The sequence below is a fragment of the Euprymna scolopes genome, chromosome 37 (genome assembly GCF_053919585.1).
Source record: "Euprymna scolopes isolate OS-2025 chromosome 37, ASM5391958v1, whole genome shotgun sequence".
In the NCBI taxonomy this organism is placed as follows: domain Eukaryota; kingdom Metazoa; phylum Mollusca; class Cephalopoda; order Sepiida; family Sepiolidae; genus Euprymna; species Euprymna scolopes.
In genome coordinates, this window is record NC_136518.1 from 27,875,738 (window position 1) to 27,902,556 (window position 26,819).

Below are 26,819 nucleotides of genomic sequence, written 5' to 3' on the forward strand. Positions count from 1 at the left end.
CAATATAAAAATATCCTCATATCATCTATAGTACTGGACGAAAGTGATATCATCTTCTGAATTATAATTGAAATTTTCAATAGCGGCCTACACAGTTGTTTGAGAAAATGCGTTATGATTATCGTCCGCTTTAGTTAAATACGCAAATAATTATTTTTAACAGTGTCTCTTTTTCTCTTGACAAAGTCAAGCATGTTTTTTTTCTCAAATCCCAGATGTTATCGAAATAACAATAAGCTTACATGGTACTTGTACCAGTAAAATAAGCAATATTTTATGCTCCAGAATTTTTTATATAATCATCAACATTCTGAACACCTTTTTGCCAGGAATTCAATGACACATCTCTACTTCTGACACACGTTCATGACAAGGGTTGCTTTCTTAGAGTCTCTCACAAAGATGAAACTTTTAAGTCATGAATACATAACTTCAGTCATCATAACAATGGAATTTACAATCCCCTCTGATCCATTGGGTGAAACATAGGAGGCATTACTTTTGGAAGGTCCATTGTGTATATATATATATATATATATATATATATATATATATATACAAAATAACAAAATTTTGTATTTGAGTATCCTATTGAACAATAAATTCATGTAAAATATAATTTACAGTCTTAAATTGTATTCTTTGTATAAGTAAATTGTTCAAGACAAGGCGTGAAGCTACTTAATCAAAAGATGATTAAAAGACAAAGACAGACAACGGCTACTGACCTTATAAGTCTTGAGAAAGTCTATAGGAAGAAGGAAAACAGTCAGCAGGAAGAGAGTTCCACAATGTTGCAGTTCTTGAAATAAAGCTTAGTGGAATAGAAAGCTGAATTACAATGAGATACCAAAACAGCGAATTGATGGAGATTACTAGATCAACAAGTGAAATGAATAGGAATAAAGCAAAGAATTCTAACACACACATGACAGATTAGTATTTATAGAAAAGACTAAAACTTGCAACATCATGTGAAAGAGAGGGTCAATCAGATTACAGCTGCATTTCTGCACTTTATCAAAAACCCTTAAATGGGGCAGAGATTTACAAGCTTAAATATGGTTATAGTACTCCATACATGGTCTGGTAGTAAATAGAGAAGTGTTTAGAGTGATGGAGAGAACCAATTTTATGAAAAACAGAAATTTTAAGATTCAAATATTAATAACTACATTTTATTTCAGTATTTAATTTATGTATTTCTGTTGTATTAAATGCTAGCTTTAATTTTTTTTTTTTTTTTTTTTTTTTTTTTTTTTTTTTTTTTTTTCTCGTCCATAAATGTTTATCTACCAAGTTGATCTTAAATATTGTATAATCAATCCATTATATTATCATTTTCAGTCCCCCACCCCTAATTTCTGGCTCCCATCTTATCTCGCAATTACTTATAATCGTCACCAACTAACTTCGGAAGAACCCCCCCCCCCCATCCGATTTTGTTTTATATCATAAGTTGCTTAAAACGTGATTAGTTAAAGTTCAGAATAAAATCACGCTTTCTCTTAACGGTTAATTTAAAAAAAAAAAAAAATCTTCTGAACGCTATTAAAAGTTAAATTCTTCACTAGTTTGGAGACGGAATGCGTTGTTGTGATAAGTGATTTTCTCTATTAATTCGCACTTTTTATTTTAAGATTCAAATATTAATAACTACATTTTATTTCAGTATTTAATTTATGTATTTCTGTTGTATTAAATGCTAGCTTTAATTTTTTTTTTTTTTTTTTTTTTTTTTTTTTTCTCGTCCATAAATGTTTATCTACCAAGTTGATCTTAAATATTGTATAATCAATCCATTATATTATCATTTTCAGTCCCCCACCCCTAATTTCTGGCTCCCATCTTATCTCGCAATTACTTATAATCGTCACCAACTAACTTCGGAAGAACCCCCCCCCCCCATCCGATTTTGTTTTATATCATAAGTTGCTTAAAACGTGATTAGTTAAAGTTCAGAATAAAATCACGCTTTCTCTTAACGGTTAATTTAAAAAAAAAAAATCTTCTGAACGCTATTAAAAGTTAAATTCTTCACTAGTTTGGAGACGGAATGCGTTGTTGTGATAAGTGATTTTCTCTATTAATTCGCACTTTTTATTTTAAGATTCAAATATTAATAACTACATTTTATTTCAGTATTTAATTTATGTATTTCTGTTGTATTAAATGCTAGCTTTAATTTTTTTTTTTTTTTTTTTTTTTTTTTTTTTTTTTTTTTTTTTTTTCTCGTCCATAAATGTTTATCTACCAAGTTGATCTTAAATATTGTATAATCAATCCATTATATTATCATTTTCAGTCCCCCACCCCTAATTTCTGGCTCCCATCTTATCTCGCAATTACTTATAATCGTCACCAACTAACTTCGGAAGAACCCCCCCCCCATCCGATTTTGTTTTATATCATAAGTTGCTTAAAACGTGATTAGTTAAAGTTCAGAATAAAATCACGCTTTCTCTTAACGGTTAATTTAAAAAAAAAAAAATCTTCTGAACGCTATTAAAAGTTAAATTCTTCACTAGTTTGGAGACGGAATGCGTTGTTGTGATAAGTGATTTTCTCTATTAATTCGCACTTTTTATTTTAAGATTCAAATATTAATAACTACATTTTATTTCAGTATTTAATTTATGTATTTCTGTTGTATTAAATGCTAGCTTTAATTTTTTTTTTTTTTTTTTTTTTTTTTTTTTTTTCTCGTCCATAAATGTTTATCTACCAAGTTGATCTTAAATATTGTATAATCAATCCATTATATTATCATTTTCAGTCCCCCACCCCTAATTTCTGGCTCCCATCTTATCTCGCAATTACTTATAATCGTCACCAACTAACTTCGGAAGAACCCCCCCCCCCATCCGATTTTGTTTTATATCATAAGTTGCTTAAAACGTGATTAGTTAAAGTTCAGAATAAAATCACGCTTTCTCTTAACGGTTAATTTAAAAAAAAAAAATCTTCTGAACGCTATTAAAAGTTAAATTCTTCACTAGTTTGGAGACGGAATGCGTTGTTGTGATAAGTGATTTTCTCTATTAATTCGCACTTTTTATTTTAAGATTCAAATATTAATAACTACATTTTATTTCAGTATTTAATTTATGTATTTCTGTTGTATTAAATGCTAGCTTTAATTTTTTTTTTTTTTTTTTTTTTTTTTTTTTTTTTTTTTTTTTTGTCGTCCATAAATGTTTATCTACCAAGTTGATCTTAAATATTGTATAATCAATCCATTATATTATCATTTTCAGTCCCCCACCCCTAATTTCTGGCTCCCATCTTATCTCGCAATTACTTATAATCGTCACCAACTAACTTCGGAAGAACCCCCCCCCCATCCGATTTTGTTTTATATCATAAGTTGCTTAAAACGTGATTAGTTAAAGTTCAGAATAAAATCACGCTTTCTCTTAACGGTTAATTTAAAAAAAAAAATCTTCTGAACGCTATTAAAAGTTAAATTCTTCACTAGTTTGGAGACGGAATGCGTTGTTGTGATAAGTGATTTTCTCTATTAATTCGCACTTTTTATTTTAAGATTCAAATATTAATAACTACATTTTATTTCAGTATTTAATTTATGTATTTCTGTTGTATTAAATGCTAGCTTTAATTTTTTTTTTTTTTTTTTTTTTTTTTTTTTTTTTTTTTTTCTCGTCCATAAATGTTTATCTACCAAGTTGATCTTAAATATTGTATAATCAATCCATTATATTATCATTTTCAGTCCCCCACCCCTAATTTCTGGCTCCCATCTTATCTCGCAATTACTTATAATCGTCACCAACTAACTTCGGAAGAACCCCCCCCCCCCCATCCGATTTTGTTTTATATCATAAGTTGCTTAAAACGTGATTAGTTAAAGTTCAGAATAAAATCACGCTTTCTCTTAACGGTTAATTTAAAAAAAAAAAAATCTTCTGAACGCTATTAAAAGTTAAATTCTTCACTAGTTTGGAGACGGAATGCGTTGTTGTGATAAGTGATTTTCTCTATTAATTCGCACTTTTTATTTTAAGATTCAAATATTAATAACTACATTTTATTTCAGTATTTAATTTATGTATTTCTGTTGTATTAAATGCTAGCTTTAATTTTTTTTTTTTTTTTTTTTTTTTTTTTTTTTTTTTTTTTTTTTTTTTTTTCTTCTCGTCCATAAATGTTTATTTATCTACCGAGTTGATTGCAAAAATAGATTACCTAATTGTACTCATTTTTAGTTCGTGGGAGGGGAATCTATCACCATACTTTCCCTTAAACAGGTCCGTTGGACTTTAAGTACAATACTTAATAGTTATTTTATTTATTTATTTATTTATTTTTTTTTTTTTTTAATGGAGAGTAGAAAACGCATTGTGGATGCGTTATCGGCAGCTCCTGTTACTCTCGCTTCTTCTTATTTGTCCCTCAGTCCTCATTTTTAAATGAGTGATTTTTCTGACAAAGGGAGAAGAAAAAGCTGTTTTCTAGGTTGGCAGTATTTTTGCGCGAACAGTTGGCAGAGTTGGTGGAAATTTTCTGTTTCTATGTCTATCCTTGTAGCCATGTCACTAGTAAGGGTGCTGGAGGTAAACGTTTTGTCTGGGCTGACGTTATCCGCCTGATAGTCAGGGACCCGAACCTTGGATTAACCACTAAGGAGGCTGTCCTATCAGCAGGTGCAAAGTACTGGGGCTGCTGTATTGCCATTTGGTGAATGGAATCTGGACCATGCAGTAGCTTCTGGTGGGGCCTCTCGATGCCATACTAGTGGGTAATTGTTACGGCTTTACCTTATCATGTGGTACAAAAAAAAAAAAAAAAATTCTTCGTTTCTTTTTCTCTCTTAGTTTCCCCTCTCTGTCCTGCTCTAAGTAAATCTGTCGACCTAGTCCACAAATTCCAAAATTTCATCATGACAAGTTTCAAGAAAAAATACACGATTAAACCCGGTTCTCCAACTTCCAACGTAGACCCCTACTACCATGTCTCCTTCTCCAACATCAGGGGTCTACGTTCTAACCTTCCAGAGGTTGAAACCCAATTACAGGAGACTAAACCAGACCTTTTATTTTTAAGTGAAACTGGCATTGGACAGGCTATTTCCCTTGATGAGTTTGCAATTACAGGATACTCTAACTTAACTTCTAAATCTGACCCCCAAGATCGCCATGGGCATGGAATATGTGCCTATATTAAAGATAGCTTTCCATGTGGGAGGGACATCTCCAGGGAAGATCCTAACTTACCTTATATGTGCTTCCGGGTTGCTTTAGCTCACACTACTGCATTTATATTTACTCTCTATCGCCCCCACAACAGCGGAGTTACTATCTTTCAAAGCATATCTGAGAAAATTGACCAAGTCCTTTCTACTTATCCTGCAGCTAACATTCACGTATGTGGAGACTTCAATGTTCACAACGTCGAATGGTTGACCCACTCAAACAAGACCGATGATGAGGGGAGGTTCTGTCATGATTTCTCCATTGCCTATGACCTCACTCAGATTGTTCAGGAACCTACCCGTGTGCCCGATAATGACGGCCAGTATGCGAGCCTACTAGACCTTTTTCTCACAACTTGCCCTGAACTATGTTCAGTTTCTGTTCTGTCGCCTCTTGGATCTTCCGACCACTCTGTTGTATCAATTAAGATAAAAATGAAATGTAATAAGTCCCCAGACGTACCTCTTCATCGTACAGTATATCGATACACTAAGGCTGACTGGGATAGCTTCCGTACATTTATATCTGATCTACCTCTGCATTCCATGTTTAAAAAGGATGTGTCCTCTATAGTATTAGACCTAACTGAATGGTTAATTGTAGGTATTGACCATTTCATACCCTCTAAAAAGTTTCAGCAAAAACCTAACAGCCAGCCATGGTTCTCTCCAGAATGTGCTGCTGCCATTGCGCACAGAAATCACTTTTTCCACTGCTTCAAACGTAATAGATGTATGGAAACTAAAGCCGTTTTCAGGACTGCCAGCAACCATTGTAAGAAAGTAATAAGGAACGCAAGAAAGTTGTATGCTCAATCTGTTAAGTCCAAAGTAGCTGAGCAGCGGCTTGGTTCCCACCAGTTTTGGCAAATAGCAAACAGAATCCTGAACAGAAGCGTGTGCTCCATCCCAACTATTATCAATGGATCTGAGGTAATCTCGTCAGCATCAGACAAAGCCAAACTCTTTGTCAAGAACTTTGCAGCTAATTCTACCCTTTGCGACCAAGACCGCCAACCCCCAATATTTCCTCTTGTATCAGAAAACACGCTATGTGATATACGTATATCTGTACGTGATGTTGCCAAACTAATCAAAAACCTTGATTCCAGTAAAGCAACTGGCCCTGATGGTATTCCAATCATAGTACTCAAAAAACTTCAACCTGAACTAGCGCCCATACTTACAAAACTGTTTAAACGTTGTCTTAAGGAGAATAGTTTCCCATCTCCCTGGAAAATCTCATCAGTATGCCCTGTATTTAAGAATTCAGGTGATCGCTCATCCCCCTCTCAGTACAGGCCAATAAGTCTCCTGTGCGTCATGAGTAAGTTGCTAGAATCTGTATTAAATACAGAAGTAATCAAACATCTCAACAAAAATAACCTTCTTAGTGACACTCAATATGGTTTCCGTTCTGCTAGATCTACAGCAGATGTCCTTACAGTTATATCGCATAGGATTAGCAAATCTCTCGACGGTGGCAATCTTTCTAGGGCAATTGCTCTTGACATATCTAAAGCCTTTGATAGGGTATGGCATAAAGGTTTACTTCATAAGATCGCTAGCTATGGTATAGCTGGAAAAGTCTTCTCAATTATTAAATCATTTCTTTCTGATAGATTCATAAGAGTAGTAGTTGAGGGGCAAAAATCAGAAGCTCACAATATTAATGCCGGTGTCCCTCAGGGATCCATCCTGGGCCCAACTCTTTTCCTGATCTACATTAATGATCTTCCAAATCATATCCTTACATCATTTGTAGACATTTATGCTGACGACACTACCATTTATGGTACCACATCTAAGACAGTAAACGAGCAAGTTCTCTCCAATTCTCTCTCCTCTGATCTTGAGCACGTAGTACAATGGGGAAAGGAGTGGCTGGTTACTTTTAATGCATCTAAAACCAAGCTTCTCTCTTTACATCATCAACATTCTAATCCACATTTGTCATCAATTGAAATGAATGGCTCTCGTCTTCAGGAGGCCTCAAGTTTTGACAAGCTTCTGGGCTTGACCATTACTCCTGATCTTAAATGGAACACGTATATCAAATCTGTTGCCAAGGCCGCTGGAAAAATGGTGGGATCTTTCTATCGATCCAGTAGATATCTCACTGCTGATGCTATTCTCTATCTATATAAGAGCCAGGTACGTCCAAGGATGGAATACTGTTGCCACATCTGGGCAGGAGCTGCTAGAAAGAACTTGTCCTGCCTTGATAGAGTTCAAAATAGACTTCGTAGCCTCGTAGGAGATGTCCTTTTCTCCTCCTTGCAACCTCTATCTCACAGAAGAGATGTTGCGAGTTTGTCTCTGATGTATCGTTATTTTCATGGAAAGTGTTCAACTGAGCTTCAATCTATGGTCCCCCCTCGCCAAACTTTCACAAGAAACACTCGTCTAGCTGTAAACACTATCAATAATTTCCCCCACTCTTTATCTGTGCCTAAACCTAAACGTAGATTCCATGAACAAAGCTTCTTTCTTAGAACTGCACGCCTGTGGAATTGTCTTCCGTTTTCCTGCTTTCCGGCTGACTACAATATGGTTTTGTTCAAGTCTAAAGTAAATAAGTTCTTGATGAGCCGTTCCATATAAGTTATTAAATTTACCAAATTTTCATTACTAATGATTACTATATTGACCAACTTCTACTGTACACTCTTTAACCCTTATTCTTGAGTGGCCTCTGGGCCTTGATAATGTGGTGATGCCTTTGTAAAAAAAAAAAAAAAAAAAAAAATCTAATATATGTGCTCCATGAAAGATTTGATGCAAAATAATGACCAAGAAGTTTCCAAGTCGATTCTTCCACAAGAGCAGAGCCATTCATGAGAATCTCAGGAAGAAAAGGAACAAGTCTATGATTGAAAGGCACAACCTGAGATTTAATAGGATTACATGAAACAAGCCATTTCATATCCCAATCGACAAATGAACTTCTAGATCAACTGCATATTTTAACTAATTCGAGGAAGGCAGACAAGAAGTGACACCAGAATAAAGAGTAGTATCATCAGATGTTAATTGTGTAAATATTATTCTCTGGAATATTGTTAATATAGAGAAGAAATAGTGTTGCTCCTAGAATAGAGACTTGACAAACACTAACATCAATAGAAAGACACTATCCAGAGTTACTTGCAAACTTCAATTAGAAAAAAGGGATCTATTATCACAATCAATACCATAGTTTATGCAGTAGATAAGAATGCCACACTGAATTTTCCATAAACCAACAAATCCACTCAACTACAACAGTTAAAAGATCAGCAGTCGAACGATAGCCATACTGAACATCACTAAAGAGGCCCAAACTTTCCAAAAAATGAACAAGCCATTGACAAGCCTTCCAAACATTTTGCTAATAACAAGAGAGGAAACTAACAGAATGAAACGTAGTTGAGTCAGACTAATCATCAGCATTTTCAAATATGAGACAACAGAGAACTTTTTCCAACACAAAGAAAAACAGGACTAAGGTAAACAGAGATTGAATACTTCTGAGAAGTTTCTAGAAGAAAGTTCAGAAACAACATTTGAGAACAACAACAGCAATTGAATCAGGACCTAGACTGATCAAGATCAAAAAGAACCCTAGTAACCATCTTTGGAGTGATAATTACAGAATCAAGAGACTGATCTGTTTTCAAACAAAAATTAAAACAGCACCAAAATCACTACGAGAAGAACTGTCAGCAAAAAGAAAGCAAAGAGATCAGCATTATCTTTAGAAGATAAAATGACCTGATGATTATAAAAAAGGCAAGAATAGCAGACTTGTCACAATTAATAAAACTATTGTAGATTCTCCTGAAATCATGAGCCAACTTTTTGAGATGAGATAAAGTCAAAAATCATTTGAGAATAGCTAGACTTAGCTTCAGAGATTGTTCTCCTCTATGCACTGCTAGCTCTTCTGTAGGATTATGTAGAAGTCTCAGAAGTAATCCGATGATACTGATTAAAGTAATTGTTATGATAAACAATGGTGGAAGTACAAACAGATAAAAACCAGGCAAGAGAATGAGGTTTGGTTTGAAAGGATAAGGAATGAAAGAATCAATTCCAACAAGAACCTAGTCAGTAATCTCTTCAGCATCATTAAGAAATAGGACACTATAGAGCATCACATAGGAAGCTGTGAAACCCATCACAATCAGTCTCCTTGTAGTTAAAAATCTTCTTATGATAGGAATGATCAATAAAAGACTTTATAGAATCCCGTTTTGGCAGATATAACCTTTGACTTTCTTCAAATGAATCTTTTGAAACTTGGGAACCTTTTAGTCAAATTTGGAATTCTTTGATAACCTGGATGAAACTTATGTAATTCACATGAATAGATTGTTCTTATTCTTTCAGCCATGACCAATAGATATATGAATTTATGATATTCTTGGTTATTATCAGATTAATTAAGACTTTTACCCATTCATGTCTGACAGCATAAGTGTAACTTTGTACCGCTCTCACGGACTATTCTTCACAGTCGCAGTGGATTACAAATTAAATGTAATCCCCAACTGCGAGACCACAAAACCCCTTAAATGTATTCAGGTATTCACTGGATGCTTCAATCATGCATATATATTGTCAGTTTTTGCTCTAAGGTGCACAGAAATAAGTCCGTATGATAACACAATTTCTACATCAACAGGTTTTGGGATATACTAAAACAATACTTTCACTCTACTGGATGTCTTACAAGTGGGTCATTTGATCAATAATCGTTGCTAATGGTTTCTTCTCTAACAAAAGGTTACGATTCTGCCGAAAGTCCTGATTGCTCGAAAGGTTTGGTTTGTCTAGGTCTGTGAAAAACTGAATATATATATATATATATATATATATATATATATATATATATATGAGCAAACAGTTAATAAAATGTTAAAAAACACTTTGAAATGAGTTAAAAACATATTTAATCTGAAAAGGAAACACTAGATAAATGGATAGTCCTTAATCCGCAGAGTTTCAAAGAAATACTTTCCTTCTCATCAGAGGGTAGGAATTAGCAAAATGCGGGATTGTATGCAGAAGTATTTGATGAAACAACAAGTAAGTCAAAGATCTTACTTGAAAACAAAAAAAGTGAAGCAGAGGGAATATGGTAAAGAAAAAGGTGATTACACACGAATGGATAGTCTGGTGAAGATAAAAAATCCAGTGACGGTAAAATCCAAATGTAAAACTTCAAAAAAGTTAAAAGAATTTCCATTTGTACAAGTAAAATCCAAGGAGATCCCGTAAATGGAAGAAGATGGTCCATAATAATCCAAAGGCAGAAATCCATGGAATAATTCACAAAAATGTGTACAAGGGGAAAAAGAAAAGATTCCAATAATATTAATAAAAGAAAAATAAGATGTGCTTTTCACTCTACTTCCGAGACATAAATATAAATAAGAAAGATCTGGGAAGAGAAAGAAGAGAAAAAAAAAAAAATGATGATAAAGTTAAATATAAAATATAAAATAAAGAGAAACAAAAGTCAAAATGACCCAGAGAGGAAATGTTAAAGGCGCGAAAAAATATATAGGGCAAAATAATATAGGTCAACTGAAATGTACAAGTCATCACTTAAAAAAAAGTCAGTAAGAGTTGTTAGAAGAAACTAAAAGAAAAAGAAAAATAAATAGATAAATAATAAATATATAGAAAATAAAGAATAAATAAATAAATAATAAATTATATTATAAGCTCTATTTCCTATTTGGTTTTATTGAGCTTTTTTATCTGGCTGAGATAATTTTATAAATATTAATTCTTTAATATTTATAATTTATTTTTACCATCTTGGATCATTTTGGTAAATTCAATTGTAATTTTCATTTTATATATATATATATATATATATATATATATATATATATATATATATACTTTCACTACACCGATGAAGACTGAAGGATCGGTCGAAAATTATGTACTTATAAGAAAAGTTTTTTAATTTTTTTTCATAATATTATTTTGTATTCCTGCACGTCACCAATTGAAAACGAATAAAGAAAAGTTATAAGCTTTTATACTTTTCGTATTCTTTTTTATTCATATATATATATATATATATATATATATATAGTCCATATACAAGAAAGTTAAATGGGCAGTTATATTTCTTTTTGGTTTAAGAAATATGTCTTGAATTGGCTTGAATCTCTATTTTCAATTTACCGTTATTAAATTTGTCTGGGCGAAGTTGAGTTGGTGGTTTGCTTCCAAGTCTTAGTAACTTGAACCCCACACTAAAGTGGATTCCTCGAGCACTGCAAAGGAGATTTCTGATCATCCAGAAACTTTTGAGTTTATTGAATCATTATTTGCTCCTCTCTCATTATGATTAGTATATTTAATTTAATAACTTCCTTTCTTCTTTCTCCCTCTCTTTTCCAAAACAGAGAGAATGGTAAATCAATATCTTTCCTCCTTTTTCTCTCTCTTTTCTCCAATAAATTAATATTCCTTTTTATCAGAGAATGCCAGGTTTTTTACTGTGAAATCTATCTTTCTATAACCTGTCAGAAACACCTCAGTTAACCTTCGTTTTTACCAGCTTTTTTTTCAAGCAATTGCTGTTTTCCCTTATTAGAAATAATATATACTACTAATAAAATTCTAAATGTCTATTTATTTATGTATGTGTGTATATGCACACCAATATAACTTTCAAACGGATGCACCGAATTTAAAAATTCTTTTTTTCCCTGAAAGGTGTAAGTCTCTAGATTGTTCTTATCTATATATGGTTCATAACGAACAACGCCGAGTCACATAAAAAGTCCAAAATTAGGGTTTTGGGGCCATTTCGTTTTTGTCAAAAAAGTAACCTGCCCATGTCAACAGAATTTAGCACTGTCCGTATACAGTCGCATACAGCATACGGACAGGACTTGTGGCGCAATGGATAACACGGCTAACTATGGATCAGAAGATTCCAGGTTCAAATCCTGGCAAGTTCATAATAATTTTAACCATCATTTTATCCAACGTTTACTCATTATCCTTACCCTTAGAGCATTTTTGTTTTTTCAGTGATTTTGTTTTGTGCAAATGGGAATTTCCCATACTCCGAGTTCACAAGGTAAGCATTGAGTGTACTTGATTTTGTGTTTGACTCGGCATTGTGTGTGCCAACGCGGTGCAGCCACTAGTAATTAATAAGAATCCAACAGCAATGTTGGTTAATGTCTCCTGGGATCCATAATACCGCCACATAAGAACAATCTAGTCTGTGGATTAAATAAAAGGTACAGTTCAAAATTTAATTCATGTTTGGCATAAAGATTTTAAAGTTTAACTAGAAGGTTTCAAAGTTCACAGAGATGCACCTGAAAAAGGTCAGCGATGATCACATCAGCAAAAACACTGAATATAGCAATATATAGATGAAAATGGTAGTCTAAATATAATCTTTATCTGAAAAATTCAAAACCACAAATATTACTTACTCAGTAACTGTTCCAGTTCCAACAGCTTCAGCCAGTTTTGTTGCAGCCTCAGCCATGCGAACTTTTTTTGCATGATTTTTGCCCTGGTAATGTTGTGTGGCTTGTTTTGGAGAATTAAAGCAAGCGTCACAGATTTTACAATAAATTTCAGAGTTGAGTTCACTTGCCGAAGAAATTACACTTGTTCCCGATACTGTAGAAGTGGTCGTAGTGGTTGAGGCAGTTGTGCTCGTTGAGGAAGCAGAGGGTGTTATGGCAGCAGAAACTGTAGATGAGGTGATATTTGGTGGTGTTGTAATGCTCGTTGTTGAAGGGTTGTTCTCTTTAGTATCAGTTGTTATAGAACTTGCAACAGTTGTGCTAGTCTGAAAAATAAAAGGAAAACAATATCAGTAAAAGAAGGAAATGAAATGGTGCAATACTATCGATGTGCCTCCCCCTCAAATATTAGGAAGTAGGAGAGAAAGGAAAAAGGAAATTTCATAAAAGAAAGTAGGTCTATCTAGTAACAAATGAAATAGGAAATAGAGTTGGTGAAAAGACAATAGATAAAAAGTTGTCACTGGGGTAGAAAAAAGAATGTTGACATGGAATTGATGATCAGGTTGTAGCAAAAGGACAGAACAATGAATGTAGATATATTTAGATTTAGTTTGCAGACACTTTGGGAAAAGGCTAGGAGTTAACGACAGTAGAAACAGTTTACAGATTGCAGAATGGAACACTTAACGAGTTGTAAAATGGACACAGTGGAAGATCATGGTTCAGAGCAGATGGGGAAATAAATTGTTCAATCGATTGACGAACACAGCCTCGACAGTAGACATAGATTTAGAGACTCGGAGAATCCAACAAAAATTTAGGAAGTTACAGAATCCAACAAAAATTTAGAGAGTCGGAGAATCCAACAAAAATGTACAGAAAACATCGGAGTTTGTGTTTTCTTTTGAAGTTGTGTTTTATTTTATTTTTATATTTGTGAACCTGTGCATGCCTTCTCTGCAACCATTATTGTACAAGAAACGATGACATGGAAGCAGAAAATGAAAGAAAAATCTACAGCATACAACAGTTAAGCAGTGAGTTGTGGGGAGCACAAAAAAAAAATAACTTGAGGATAATTATATTTTCATAGAATAAACGTAACTTATGCTTCAAAAACAGCCAAGAAAATGTATAGACATCACAAACTAGCCTAAAGTTTAGTGTGTGAAAACAGGTAAATACAGTGAAATTCCTTTTATCTTGTGATAACTCATTTATTTGGGCTTGCTTTGATAAAATTTGGATATATATAATTTTTTTTCTTGTGTCATTAATAGTTTATTTTTTCAGGTTACTTCAAGTTAGCTTGACAGTGATTTATATTTTTTCAACTTGATGCATATATTGTTTGTCTACACATATCGAAATGATCATAAGGAAAAATATGGTTTTAAATTGTTTCACACAGAAAAATCCAGGTGTAAAAGTCCAGTGAATGAAATGTTTGTTCTATCGAATTGTCTTGGTTGTTATCATCACAACGTTTTGGCCGTTTTACCCTCCGGCCTTCATCAGGTGTTTTGTATCGAACTGGGGAACCATTTGTTAAGAGTCTCGAACCCAACCCTTTATTATTATTACGGGAGTACTGTGTTCGGACTCCAGCTAGGCTCTGGGACATAGTTGCTGATTCTCTGTTTTGAATGTTACTTTTCACTGCCTTCGTTCAAGATTGAACTCAGCACCTTTGGGTAACTGTAAACTTTGATACAACGTCTAGGACCACTCGGCCATATGTCACTAGGACAAACAAACGGTTCCCCAGTTCGATACAAAACACCTGATGAAGGCCGGAGGGCAAAAACGGTCGAAACGTTGTGATGATAACAACCAAGATGAGGAAGTCAGTCCAACAATCTCAATCAATGAAAACACCTCATCTCAAAAATACAGACAATTACTATCGAATTGTGTTTCAATTTTCATATAGTCCAAATAAGAGTTTCTGAGCTTTTGAGATGAGGATTGATAATTCATATGATTTTGATTATTTGGACAATTTTTAAGAGTGAAACTTCTTGTACACGCCATTGATTTAGACATTGCTAACAAGGATTTGATTTCAAAACATGTTTGTGATTCTTTCAACAAAGAATGCACAATGCACCAATGTGAGACATGTTCTGGCAGAGAAGTGTTGAAGAAGTTCTTAGATGGTTGATTCTGGTTGATATAATGAATTTAATTTTAGTCAATGGGAGACAACTATGCTACATTAAGTAATGAGAACACTCTCTTCTCCTCTCTCACCAAAAGTAAAAAAATTCTCAAGTCCCCTAGCAACAAATACTACTGCAGCAAACAAAAAGAAGCCTGTTGATTGGTTGATTTTAAAAAAGTGGAAAAGTAACATTTTTAGTGGGAAAACATGGGCATGAGGGGGAAAAGTTTCTTGAAATCATTCCATTTACTGCCACCAAACTAGACATATATATTAAGGCACGTCTCAGTACAGTGAGAATCCATGTGATGGCAATATATCACCATGTGCTCAGATATTGTTCATGCAGGAATAATAACCCAATGGATGGCCCAACGATAAGTTTAAAATGAACTGGCAATGTTAATGATTCCCAATGGTTAAGTTAATAATTACATTAATGAACTTGAAACAAACAGGGTTACTCCTGATTGGAGAAAGAGCAGAGATGTAACTTTGATCTGTGGTCGGTAAGATACAGAAATTTTGATGTTAAAAGGAATAAGCCATCAAATAAAATCAAGGATACAAAACACTCCAAACCAAGGAAGAAAATAGAACTGTTACTTCACTGCTATGGTTGACAAGATATATAAACCTCGATGCTGAAGAAGATGAGCAATAAAGTAAACTTGAGGTAATCAAATTGTTCCAGATTAAGGAAAACCCATTGAGTCCATTTTATATGAATTCCCTAGAATTAAATCCCTTAAAATAATTATAAACTAGTTTACCTCCTTCCTTGAGGCTTGCATTCACAAATATCAGCAGACGTAGAACTAACTTAGACAATGTATCATCATTTTGCCTAGCAAACTCTCTGGATATCTTAGAGCTTGTCAAAATTATCATCACTTCCAATACAGGTCACTTCACCATATAAAAACGTTACCAATACAAAGATAAAGAAAAGCAACAAAAAAAAATAAGAGAAAAAAAAAATTATTAGGAAAAAAAGAAAAAGAAAATTAGAGCCAAAAAAGTTCACAAACTGTCTGCTGCTAAAATTTTGCTCTCAGCTACAAAGTAAGTCCTTTGTGTGGTAACAATTACGAAAGATAAAAAGAAAGATTGGTTGAGAAGGCTTTTTTTTTTACTACTTACTGCTATGATATGAAATTTCGACCAATGTAGGGTTTTTTTAGAAGGTGGTAATATTTTCAGCAAAGTCGAAAAGTGTTCAGTTCCTTTGTTTTCATTTTAAGTTTACATTTTGTAATGTTGTCCATTTTAAAATAAAAGTCCTCTCATGTAGATTAGTTGAAATATCTGCAGACAAAGATAACTGATTATCTGAAATAATGTTCCGAGAGTGTTCTTTTTTAGCGAGAAATTTATTTCCTCATTTTCTTGAAAGAAATAACCATTAAAAATATACACATTATATATGTTAAAGCTGTCTAATAAGAAGAAGGAACGAAGGAGTTGATTGATAAGTTTTTCTAGTTCTGTTTCATCTATAGGGTCGTTTAGAGGTCGATAGATGGAGTAGATTGTGATCGTTCTATGTAGGGTAGTTGTAGTGGCAGTTGCCTGTCAGTTCATTTGTAGATTTATTTGGCTTTGTACCATCCAGTTTGGCAGAAAAGTAACTTATCTTGCCTTTAATAACATTTATTTGTTATATATTTGTTTTTTGTTTGTTTTTTTTGCTGTTGTTTCTTGCTTTTTACACTTTTAGATCGTATTTTAAACTAAACTTCGGAGGTTGGAATGCCCCCCCCCCACCTAAAATGTACTTGGAAAAATCGATTTTATAGGGAGATTTAAAAATGGTTAGTCGAAAAAAAGGTGAAAAACAAAACAAATAATCAATAAATAATTGTTACCAAAGGTAATACATGCTACTTTTTTTTACTTTAATGAATGAGTTTATTTTATGTTTTAAAGTATTTTCAAGCGCTTTTCTTTATTTTTTAATAATCTAATGCGGGTGTGTGGGTGCCAAATACCTCCAGATTTTCTAGAATTTCCCGCTAGATTGTAAACGAAATCTCCAGATCTAGCAGGAAAACCGCTAAATTGTAACACTGGTCACGTGACAGGAAGCGGTAATAAATAATTGTCCCTAAATAAAAAAAATGGTCTCTCGGTACAAAGAAATCCACCTATTTATCATAGAAAAATTAAGTATAATGTTATAATTAAAAAGAAATATATAAAAACACACATGGATATAGTAAACATATTATACCAAAACGTGGAAGCCATCCGTCCAGTGGTTTTTTAGACAATTAATTCCGAACGAACCAACAGTTACATTTTTATATATATAGATATATATATTTCAGAGGAAACATAATTTAATTTAAATACAAAAAAAAAAAAAAACGGGCAGGTGAAATTATTAAAATTTCCTTAAGGCCTTATTGTCTGACCCTCTAAGAGGAAACGTCAGAATGCTAAATTAAAAACTAAGAAACGAATGAGGAAAGAAGGGAATTTGGTTTCAGTTGGAAGACCAGTGAGAAAAAAAAAAAAAAAAAATCTCACTGTTCAGGTGGTTTTAAATCAATGAATATCTCCAACTGATGTTTCAAAATCTTTTGTCTACACAGGCTAGGTCAAGAGTTATTAATGACTAACGCCTCAATGATATTGAGATGATAGTTCGACCTCGCACTGTATAAAACAGAAAACCACCCATCGGAATATTGATCAGAACACCTATTTATACTCATCAGGTGATTACCAATGGCGGACTCATGAGCTTGGGAGTGCCCGGATGTTCTCGAAACCTGGTGTAGTCGAATATCCCGAGGGATATGTTGGGATATTCTCATTTCTAATCTTTGGGATGTTTTGCCAACGTAGTCAGCTCCACACTGACAAACAAATTTATAAACAACAGAATTCTTTTGAATGGTTGGCAAAACATCTTTACGAAAAGAAGAGAAAAAGGTTCGAGTTGTGTAAACTACTCTAAGCATAGTAACTGGAAAACAACGTTGAGTAGCAGAAGAAATCCTTTTAACAATATGAAGGCCAACAGGACCTAACCATGGTAATTTTAAATAAATGGGACAACGTGATGGACCAATACGTTTAACACTATTAAATGTAGCAATTTTACGTTCAATAGTAGTTTTTATTATATTTATGGGATATCCATTGCTAAGAAAAATATTTGTGATTTCACCAAGTTCTGTATCAAGACGGTTTGGTGAACAAATCATAAGTGCACGATGTGTAAGAGCGCTAATGAGGTTTATTTTTCTAGACTGAGGGGCAAAGGAAAACCAATTAAGATAGAGCCCTGTAAATGTAGGTTTTCTATATACAGAGGTCTCAAACGTAGAACCAACTTTAGAAACACGAACATCGAGGAATGGGAGAGAGCCACAGTCCTCGACCTCCATAGTAAATTGTAACGATGGATGCAAGTTGCAAAGAAGACGAAGAAACTGTTCAGCTTCACTCCGTGAGGGAAAGCATGCAAAAGTGTCATCAACGTAGCGTGTATAGAATGTTGGCTTAGTAATTTTGGAAAATAATTCGTTTTCCAAAAATCCAACGAAAATGTTGGCTAGCGAAGGACCAAGAGGGCTACCCATAGATATCCCGTCAATTTGCCGGTACATAATGTTGTTGAAACTAAAGGAGACTGATTTAGTAGCAAGTTCCATCAGTTCAACGAAAATTCGTTCAGGAAATTGTGGAGATTTTGAGGGGCCACGGTATAGATAGTCAGCACAAATACCAATGGTTTCATCCAAAGGTATATCAGTAAAAAGACTATTAATGTCAAAGGAAGCCAAACATCCCAAAGATTAGAAATGAGAATATCCCAACATATCCCTCGGGATATTCGACTACACCAGGTTTCGAGAACATCCGGGCACTCCCAAGCTCATGAGTCCGCCATTGGTAATCACCTGATGAGTATAAATAGGTGTTCTGATCAATATTCCGATGGGTGGTTTTCTGTTTTATACAGTGCGAGGTCGAACTATCATCTCAATATCATTGAGGCGTTAGTCATTAATAACTCTTGACCTAGCCTGTGTAGACAAAAGATTTTGAAACATCAGTTGGAGATATTCATTGATTTAAAACCACCTGAACAGTGAGATTTTTTTTTTTTTTTTCTTACTGGTCTTCCAACTGAAACCAAATTCCCTTCTTTCCTCATTTGTTTCTTAGTTTTTAATTTATCATTCTGACGTTTCCTCTTAGAGGGTCAGACGATAAGGCCTTAAGGAAATTTTAAAAATTTTAATAATTTCACCTGCCCGTTTCTTTGTTTTTTTTGTATTTAAATTAAATTATGTTTCCTCTGAAATTTCTCCTTCCATTTTGCTGTACCAAGAATTTACTTAGATATATATATATGTTTCTAGTTTAATGTTAATATATCCAAGTTAGATTTCAGTTGGTGGGGTGGGAGTATTGAAGGTTAATATGCATGCGTTTGTGTTTATTGTTTGTTCATTTCTTTTTATTGTAATTCTTTTGGTATCTATAAGTTTTTGGTTTTTTAGGTTTGTTTTTATTTCTTCTCAGCAGCAGTTGTTTAATTCTGGATATTTGATGGCTCCTTTTGAGGTGTGGAGGGTTTTGTGAGGATAGGTTTTGATATCTATATCCTGGAACTTTGTCCATGTTAAAACTTTTTCACCATTATTTTTAGCAGATACTTGGACAAGTAAGGTTCCATTTTTTTATTAGATTTTTGTTCATAATTTTTTCATTATTTTTGTATTGTCTTGTGATTCTAAGGTTATATACAGATTGGGAAAGATTGTATTTTCATCTTCATCATTTTCTGTGTTTGAATCTGGATGTGTGTTTTTTTTTTTTTCTTTTTTTTTTTTTTTTGGAAGCCATATGAAGTATTATTTTCTTTCATCATCCTTGGAGCCCTATATTGGGAGATGGTTGGAGGAAAATCCATTCACCCAAGAATCCCAGGGATATAATGATGATAAACTCAAACAGTGAGTGTAGTTTCATGATGATTTCCTTATTTCCTTGGTCCCAACAAGGTATCATAAAGGGGTTTGTTGTCAGTAGCATTTGGTTTCACTATCTGATTGGCCCTTGCCATCGCTTTCCAATATCATTATGTGTTTTTTTTTGTTTTTTTTATATATGTGTTTGTGTGTGATGTATTTGTATTTTTCTTTTTTTGTGAGGGTTTACTATGATTAGGGCTTGTCATAACTAGCCGATTGATTGGGTTGAGTCTCTTCGACTGCCTGTCTAGCTGAAGTAAGAGCCAAAGTGGAGTGTTGGAAACTCACAGCCACTTGGATCTAGGTCGTGACGTGATCAGCCACCAGAATCTCATTCTAAAACATTACAGGTGGCCACCTACAGCCAATAGGTGGCGCTATTGAGGAACTTTTACTCTTTGCAGGAAGGCAGTCGGTATATTCTGGGGCCTCACCGACAGGGCCTTTAAAATTTTAATGTTTCAAGCTTTTTAAGTGTTGCATCCAGTCATTTTGTAGAAAGGTTTTATTCTTTATGCACTTTGTATTTTCAATCGCTAATTTGTAGTGTTTGGTCATTTTATAGTGAATTTTGTTGTTTTTGTTCTCTGCTGTGCAGAACATGAATGAGTTTTGCAATGGGAGAGGGAAAAGAGTTACAGTATTAATGTCTGGTACATTTTAAGTTAGGAAACCAGTTAGATAGTGGGGGATGTAGAAAAAGAAAGAGGAAATGGCGAGAGGGAAGGGGGTTGTTTTTGTTTCTGGTTTTTCTAAAGGAAGTAGAAAAACAAAAAGCATCAATATTAGGTGCATTTGTCTCAGGAAGCCAATATCTTCAGACAGCCTTATCTGGTAGTACCAGTATCCGCACAGAAAAAATGACTTTTAGTAAATGCTGGCTTAGTCTATAAAGATTTGTCCTGTTATTTGTTTTGCATAAATTATATTCATGTCTTTACAATTAATCAGATCTTTTAATAAACACATCTTCAAGAGAATTCAGACAGCCTCTGCACAGAAAGATTAAATGCTAAACTCCGGCAAAAAAGAAAAAAAAAAAACAGATAAAATCATAAAACAAAAATCGGTGAGCTTAAAGTAGGTCCCGGAGAGAAGCCGCTCTGACATTCGGAAAATTTAGGTTAACAACCAGTGAGCTACCAAAAAGTAAACCTTTTGAATGACGAGGGATATAAACAATATTTTTAAAATTAATTTCTTAATTTTACTTAAAAACAAAATGTAAACATATATAAATAAAATATTTTAGAAAATAATTTCTTAATTTTAAATAAAAATTGATTATAAAGAATTTTTTTTTTTGAATAATTATTGAAAAATATTGCAAAGTGTTTACATTGCTGGTTCTTTGGGATAGTAGGGGCGCCTGAAACCTCCCTTCTAAAACGAAAACAGCTTTAGTGTTTTTACTATTTTAAAGCGCTTTTTTTTTTCTTTTTAAGTTCGAAACATAAGTAGTGACTAGTTAACTTAGAGCAACAAGTGCACATGGCATAAATTCCTCTGGGTTTAAATTTATTGTGATGTTTTTATGGTGGTCGAAAAACGTTTTTCAGCTGCCATATTACTTCCTATTTACTTGCCTCCCCACGAGGGCAGAGTTAGCCTCAAAATCGGTTTTTAATGTAGAGAAGCATCTATTACTAAAAACGAAATGTTGAAATATAAAAGCAAGTTAAGCTAAAAGTGATAAAAACAAAACAATTTTTAATTCAAAGAATTAAAGAAAGAAAAATATTGAAAGAAATTTCGAAATTCATAAATAAAGATTATCTTTAAAATAGTTAATAAAATTCTTGTACATCATCATATTAAATATGTTATGAAAAGTTCTATGACGTTTTTATCATAAATTTTTGAGAGCATTAATCTCGCTTCAAACAAACAGTTCAACTTAAAAATATCTGAGAATCGTAATGAAAGCAATCATAAATCTAAGGTATTTTTTACCGATGTGATTCCGATTCCCCCCCCAAAAAAAATATACGGTTCTTACGATTAACGATTCCGATTAATCGTCCCACCACTAGTTATCACTTCGCTTATTCTTTTGTTTTGATTTACCCCCCTCCCTCCCAACACACTCACCTCTAAACACCCGAGCAACGCCGGGTACCCCTGTTAGTGAAAAATAAATCTAAAATGAATTAAACAAATCAACGATATATAATATTCCTAAATAAAACAATTCTCCTACTATAAGCTCTAAATAATATGGAGATAATTATTAAAATAAATTTTCTTCTATGTAATATGTAAATAAGTTTACCTGTGTAACAGATTTCCTTGGAATTAATATAAGACTGATGGAATAGAAGTGCATGAAATCCGTTTTCAGAGTTAAAATTAATTTGTGAAACAATGTACCTTTTGCATATATTAATCCAATTGTGAATAAACACAGGAATACGACTTTATTACAATACTACCATGGGTGCCAGGCATTGCCCAGGTGTTGAGCAAAAAAAAAAAAAAAAAAGTGGTAATAGGAAGGCAGGCTCGTACCCGTACTGCAAAGGAGGAAAAGAATGTGAAAAAACGTGACGTCTTTGCTGTTATGACCATCGCCAAACCAGAAGTGATGTAGGTTTAAATTAAGGCTAGACAATCGAAAAGAGAGGATGACTTTCGAAAATATCAGCGAAAAAAGCGACCCCTCCCTGTAGAAAAGTGCCCAGTTGAGGGTGAAGAAATCAATGTTTTTAGCTAATTTTTCGGTATTTGTCATCTGAAGGGTTGAGCTTCAAAACGATACTGATCTTGTGAAAATCCATCGCCTCTGTCAAAAGTTTTAGGCAGACATGCAAACATACATACATACATACATACATACATATTGGTAGCTCAAATTTTTTACCCAAACTGATTAAAAAGCTTGCCCTATCTCTGAATATCCTTTATGTAAAATTTTAAATGTTTAGACCAGAAATTATCTGAGTAATTTGGTAGAGACCGCAGAGGTCAAATTTTTTAAAACTTTCACCCCTATTATGACCCCTTAACATTTATTGTATTGGGCTCAAATCAAGTTATTATGTTAGATCCATGTCCAAGAGACCTACATCTAAAATTTCAAGTGTTTCGACCCAAATTGGCAGAGGAGTTTGGTAGAGTTCCCAAAGGTCAAATTGTTAAACTTTGACCTCTTAACAGTCAAATTTCTGGCCAAAAACTGATGACAAAGATTTTCCCAAATCTCACTAACCTGTATATCAAATTTCGAGTCTGTAGACTCACAGAGTTATTATGTAGGGAAATGTACACAGACAGAAAGAGAGGCACTTTCACTTAGTAGGACTGGGATACGTCGTAACAAATATATATATATATATTTGTTACGACGTATCCCAGTCCTACTGGGGACGGTAGAGATGGGTGACGTAACAAAATATATTAAAAAAAAAAAAAAAGTTTCTCAGGTTCCTTCATAATGCCAATGCATTATGAAGGAACCTGGGAAACTTTTTTTTTATGGGAATGGGACAACCGTCCCGAAGACAACAATAAAATGAAATGTACTAGACAACGAAATCACATAGGAAATAACGAGGATAAATATCGTCGAAAAATTAACAGACTTTTATTTATATAAAAAATAAAATAAAATTCAAGAAAAGAAAATTAAATATGCTTAACTAAATGAAATGATTCAAATTCTACCGAGAGAAAAATATATTAACAGTCAATGTTCACATAAAACAAGAAATCGTCTGCTCAATTAGATACAGGTTCTAGGGTGAGAGAGAGATGTTGGAGGAATGAAAGTTTTGATTGAAAAAACTCACAATATCCTTTGAAATGTGACTTTTCTTTTGTATCTTTTTTTTTATATATATTTCTTTCCTGTAAATTATTTATATTTGATTACGCGCGCGCAAGTTAATTTTCATATTTTTGTCCTTCGGATTATTTATGTTTCATTACGCGCGTGCGTGTTAATTGCTCCAAGTATTGTTTCGAAAGCTCATCGAAGTACTTGATTTATAGTAAAAGTTTCACTGCTCCATGATTCCTTCCTTTGCTGGGTTTATTCTTTTATTCGGTCAATATTCTAACTCTGACCGCTGATCCTCAGCTGGTGTTGTTGATATTTACCTCCGCAACGCCGCTACCACGGCTTCGCCAACTCAACCTTCGCTGACTTATGTCTTATCGCTTTGAAGCGCGAGGCTCCACTGCCTGTTGACAACTGTTTTCAGGCCCTCTCTCTCTCTATACGATCTCCCTCTCTCTTTCTCTACACAGTTTCTCTCTATATATACGGTTTATTTCTCTCTATCTTTCTTTTCTCTTTCCTTTTCCACTCTTCGTTCACAGTATCCCTGTCTCTCCCTTCTACACCTGTTCGCAGGCCTCCTCCTCCCCTTTTTTTCTTCTGTTTTGTTTACAAAATGTGATTGAGCAGACGTGAATTGAATCCTTTTGGCGCGAAAAATGATACAGTGAAAATATATCTCGTTTCGGCTAAAAATCAATAAAATAATTTATTATACATTTTAATAAATAAAAGTTCTCGAAGAAGAATTTTTCTATACAGGTCGGTCATTTCGGATATCTATGTCATCCAACTTCACATAACGTAATCTGACATCGAAATTTACTAACTGAACCTCTTTTGTTATAACAAAAATTCTTAACTATGATCAAATCTTTTAAACGATGCTGTCTGCGGGTTCTCAGTTTATTAGAAATGGAGTTCCTGACTGTTTTGTTGCATATTACTTGAACATGTTTATTTCGGTAACACTTCTTGGTGTGTAATGTCGCATTTCTAAACTTTGGTGCTGTATTTAAATTAAGGTTCTTTGCAGGATTTCATTATGCTTATTGCCTTCTTTTAAATTTGTCGGTGGGGTATCTAGTTCTAATTCAGCTTTTAACAATGGTTGGGGTAAGTCAATTTTCTCGTTACTTCGTATATGGATTAACCTTCCTTCCTCTTCTTTATCTCTTTCGATTTTATTAGCATCTACCTCAGTTACTATTCTCGGTTTTGATATAACCTTTTCACCGGCCAAATCATTCCCTAACAATATTGAAATGCCTTTCATTGGTAAATTTTCCACAACTCCTACTTCGACCGGACCGCTTACTGTGGTCGAATTGAGGCAGATTCAGTGGAGTGGGACATCAAGCAAATTTCCATTAATTCCCTGAATGGTGACAGATTCACCGGTGGCTGTTTTCGGTCCATCCAGCATCTCACTTTTTAAAATTAGAGATTGGGTTGCCCCGTATCTCTCAGGATTTTTACTGGTCGTCGATCCTGGTGATTATCTACCATATGTACCAGACCCTCTGATATAAATGGTTGGTATCCTTTTCTAATACTGTCCTCATTGTCTCTTGTAGAGATCTTGCACAAGGTAATAAAGCCTTAAGGTTTATAATCTATCCCCTTTTTACGTTCGGTATCTTTCTTTACCGGGCAGTCCATCATGATGTGTCCTACATTCTTACAGTAGTGACACATTATGGGTTTCCACCTGTCGATCTGTTGGTAGGTAGGTGCTCGATTTGCTTTCGGGGATCTATTTCTTAGGCTGGGAGGTCGATATACAGTACTTTCTGGACCTGTATTCCAACTAGAGTCCGTGACAGACATTCTCCGAAGGTTTGTGTCAATTTCACCTTCGAATGGATCAATTCTATTTCTACCCGTCTTGTGTGTAAGAGTATACTAGTCGGCTAGAATCACCATTTCATAGGCTGTAGCAATCTGGCGTTCATTCAAAAACACTTTTAGGTCGTCAGGGACACAACGTTTAAATTCTTCCATCAGGATCAGTGGTGTGGAGAGACCTTTCTCTGTGTTCCTGGATCCGTTCCGAACGAATATTATTTTTAATAATTGGACTGTGCATCTTTAGCAGAAATCCACCTATTAAACTGTGTTTCTTTCTGCCGAAAGAATTCCATGTAGGTTTGTCCGTTCTCTTTTCGGTATGACCTGAACTTCTGTCGATATGCCTCGGGTACCAATTCATACAATTTGAGGATGGCGGATTTTATAACATCATAATTTGAACAATCCTCAATCGAGAGAGAAGCATATACCTCTTGTGCTCTTCCTCTTAATGCGGTTTGTAAGAGCATGGGCCAATATTCTAGAGGTCATTTTGCACTCAGAGCAATTTTTTCAAAATGTTGGAAGTACCTATCCATATTCGATTCGTGGAACGTCGGTACAAGGCGGGCATGTTTGGGGATATCGAACTCCTCCCGTTTTTCTTGGTGGGGTTCGGGCATACGTTCTGACAGAGTTCTTAAAACTGCTTCGTCGACTAAGAAATTGTCGACGAGATGTTCTGTTACAATCCTAACTAAGAATGCTCTTCTCATACCTGGCCTAACGTCTAGTTCATAATGTCTACCTATTGCTAAGATGCTGTCTTTTCTAAATTTGCATAATTCTTCAAAAGTAGGGGAAGCTAGGAATTCTTGTATTCCCGACATGTTGAGCTAACTAGTTCTCGCTACCTCAAATGTGTCCGACTATCCAGGGTGTCTTCAGGGAGGGTATATTTCGGCATGAGCCCCCAATTTATTACGACGTATCCCAGTCCTACTGGGGACGGTAGAGATGGGTGACGTAACGAAATATATAAAAAAAAAAAAAGTTTCCCAGGTTCCTTCATAATGCGTTGTTATGGAAATGGGACAACCGTCCCGAAGACAACAATAAAATGAAATGTACTAGACAACGAAATCACATAGGAAATAACGAGGACAAATATCGTCGAAAAATTAACAGACTTTTATTTATATAAAAAATAAAATAAAATTCAATTCAATTCAAGAAAATTAAATATGCTTAACTAAATGAAATGATTCAAATTCTACCGAGAGAAAAATATATTAACAGTCAATGTTCACATAAAACAAGAAATCGTCTGCTCAATTAGATACAGGTTCTAGGGTGAGAGAGAGATGTTGGAGAAATG

General features: G+C 34.1%; 2 protein-coding genes across 3 annotated transcripts in view; both read right to left on the minus strand.

Annotated features, from left to right (window-relative positions):
* The window catches only part of LOC145261111 (uncharacterized), a 550,838-nt gene that overhangs the window by 253,513 nt on the left and 270,506 nt on the right, over window positions 1-26,819 (minus strand). For both annotated transcript variants that reach the window (XM_080119336.1, XM_080119335.1), the window contains exon 3: window positions 12,673-13,037. In XM_080119336.1, the coding sequence (XP_079975462.1) occupies window positions 12,673-13,037 (365 nt within the window). The remainder of the gene's footprint in view (window positions 1-12,672; window positions 13,038-26,819) is intronic.
* Window positions 25,456-25,996, minus strand: LOC145261113 (uncharacterized). Its single transcript, XM_080119337.1, has 2 exons — window positions 25,733-25,996; window positions 25,456-25,691 (listed from the first exon to the last, which is right to left on the minus strand). The coding sequence occupies exons 1-2, from the start codon at window positions 25,969-25,971 to the stop codon at window positions 25,556-25,558; spliced, it is 375 nt and encodes a 124-aa protein (XP_079975463.1). The 5' UTR covers window positions 25,972-25,996; the 3' UTR covers window positions 25,456-25,555.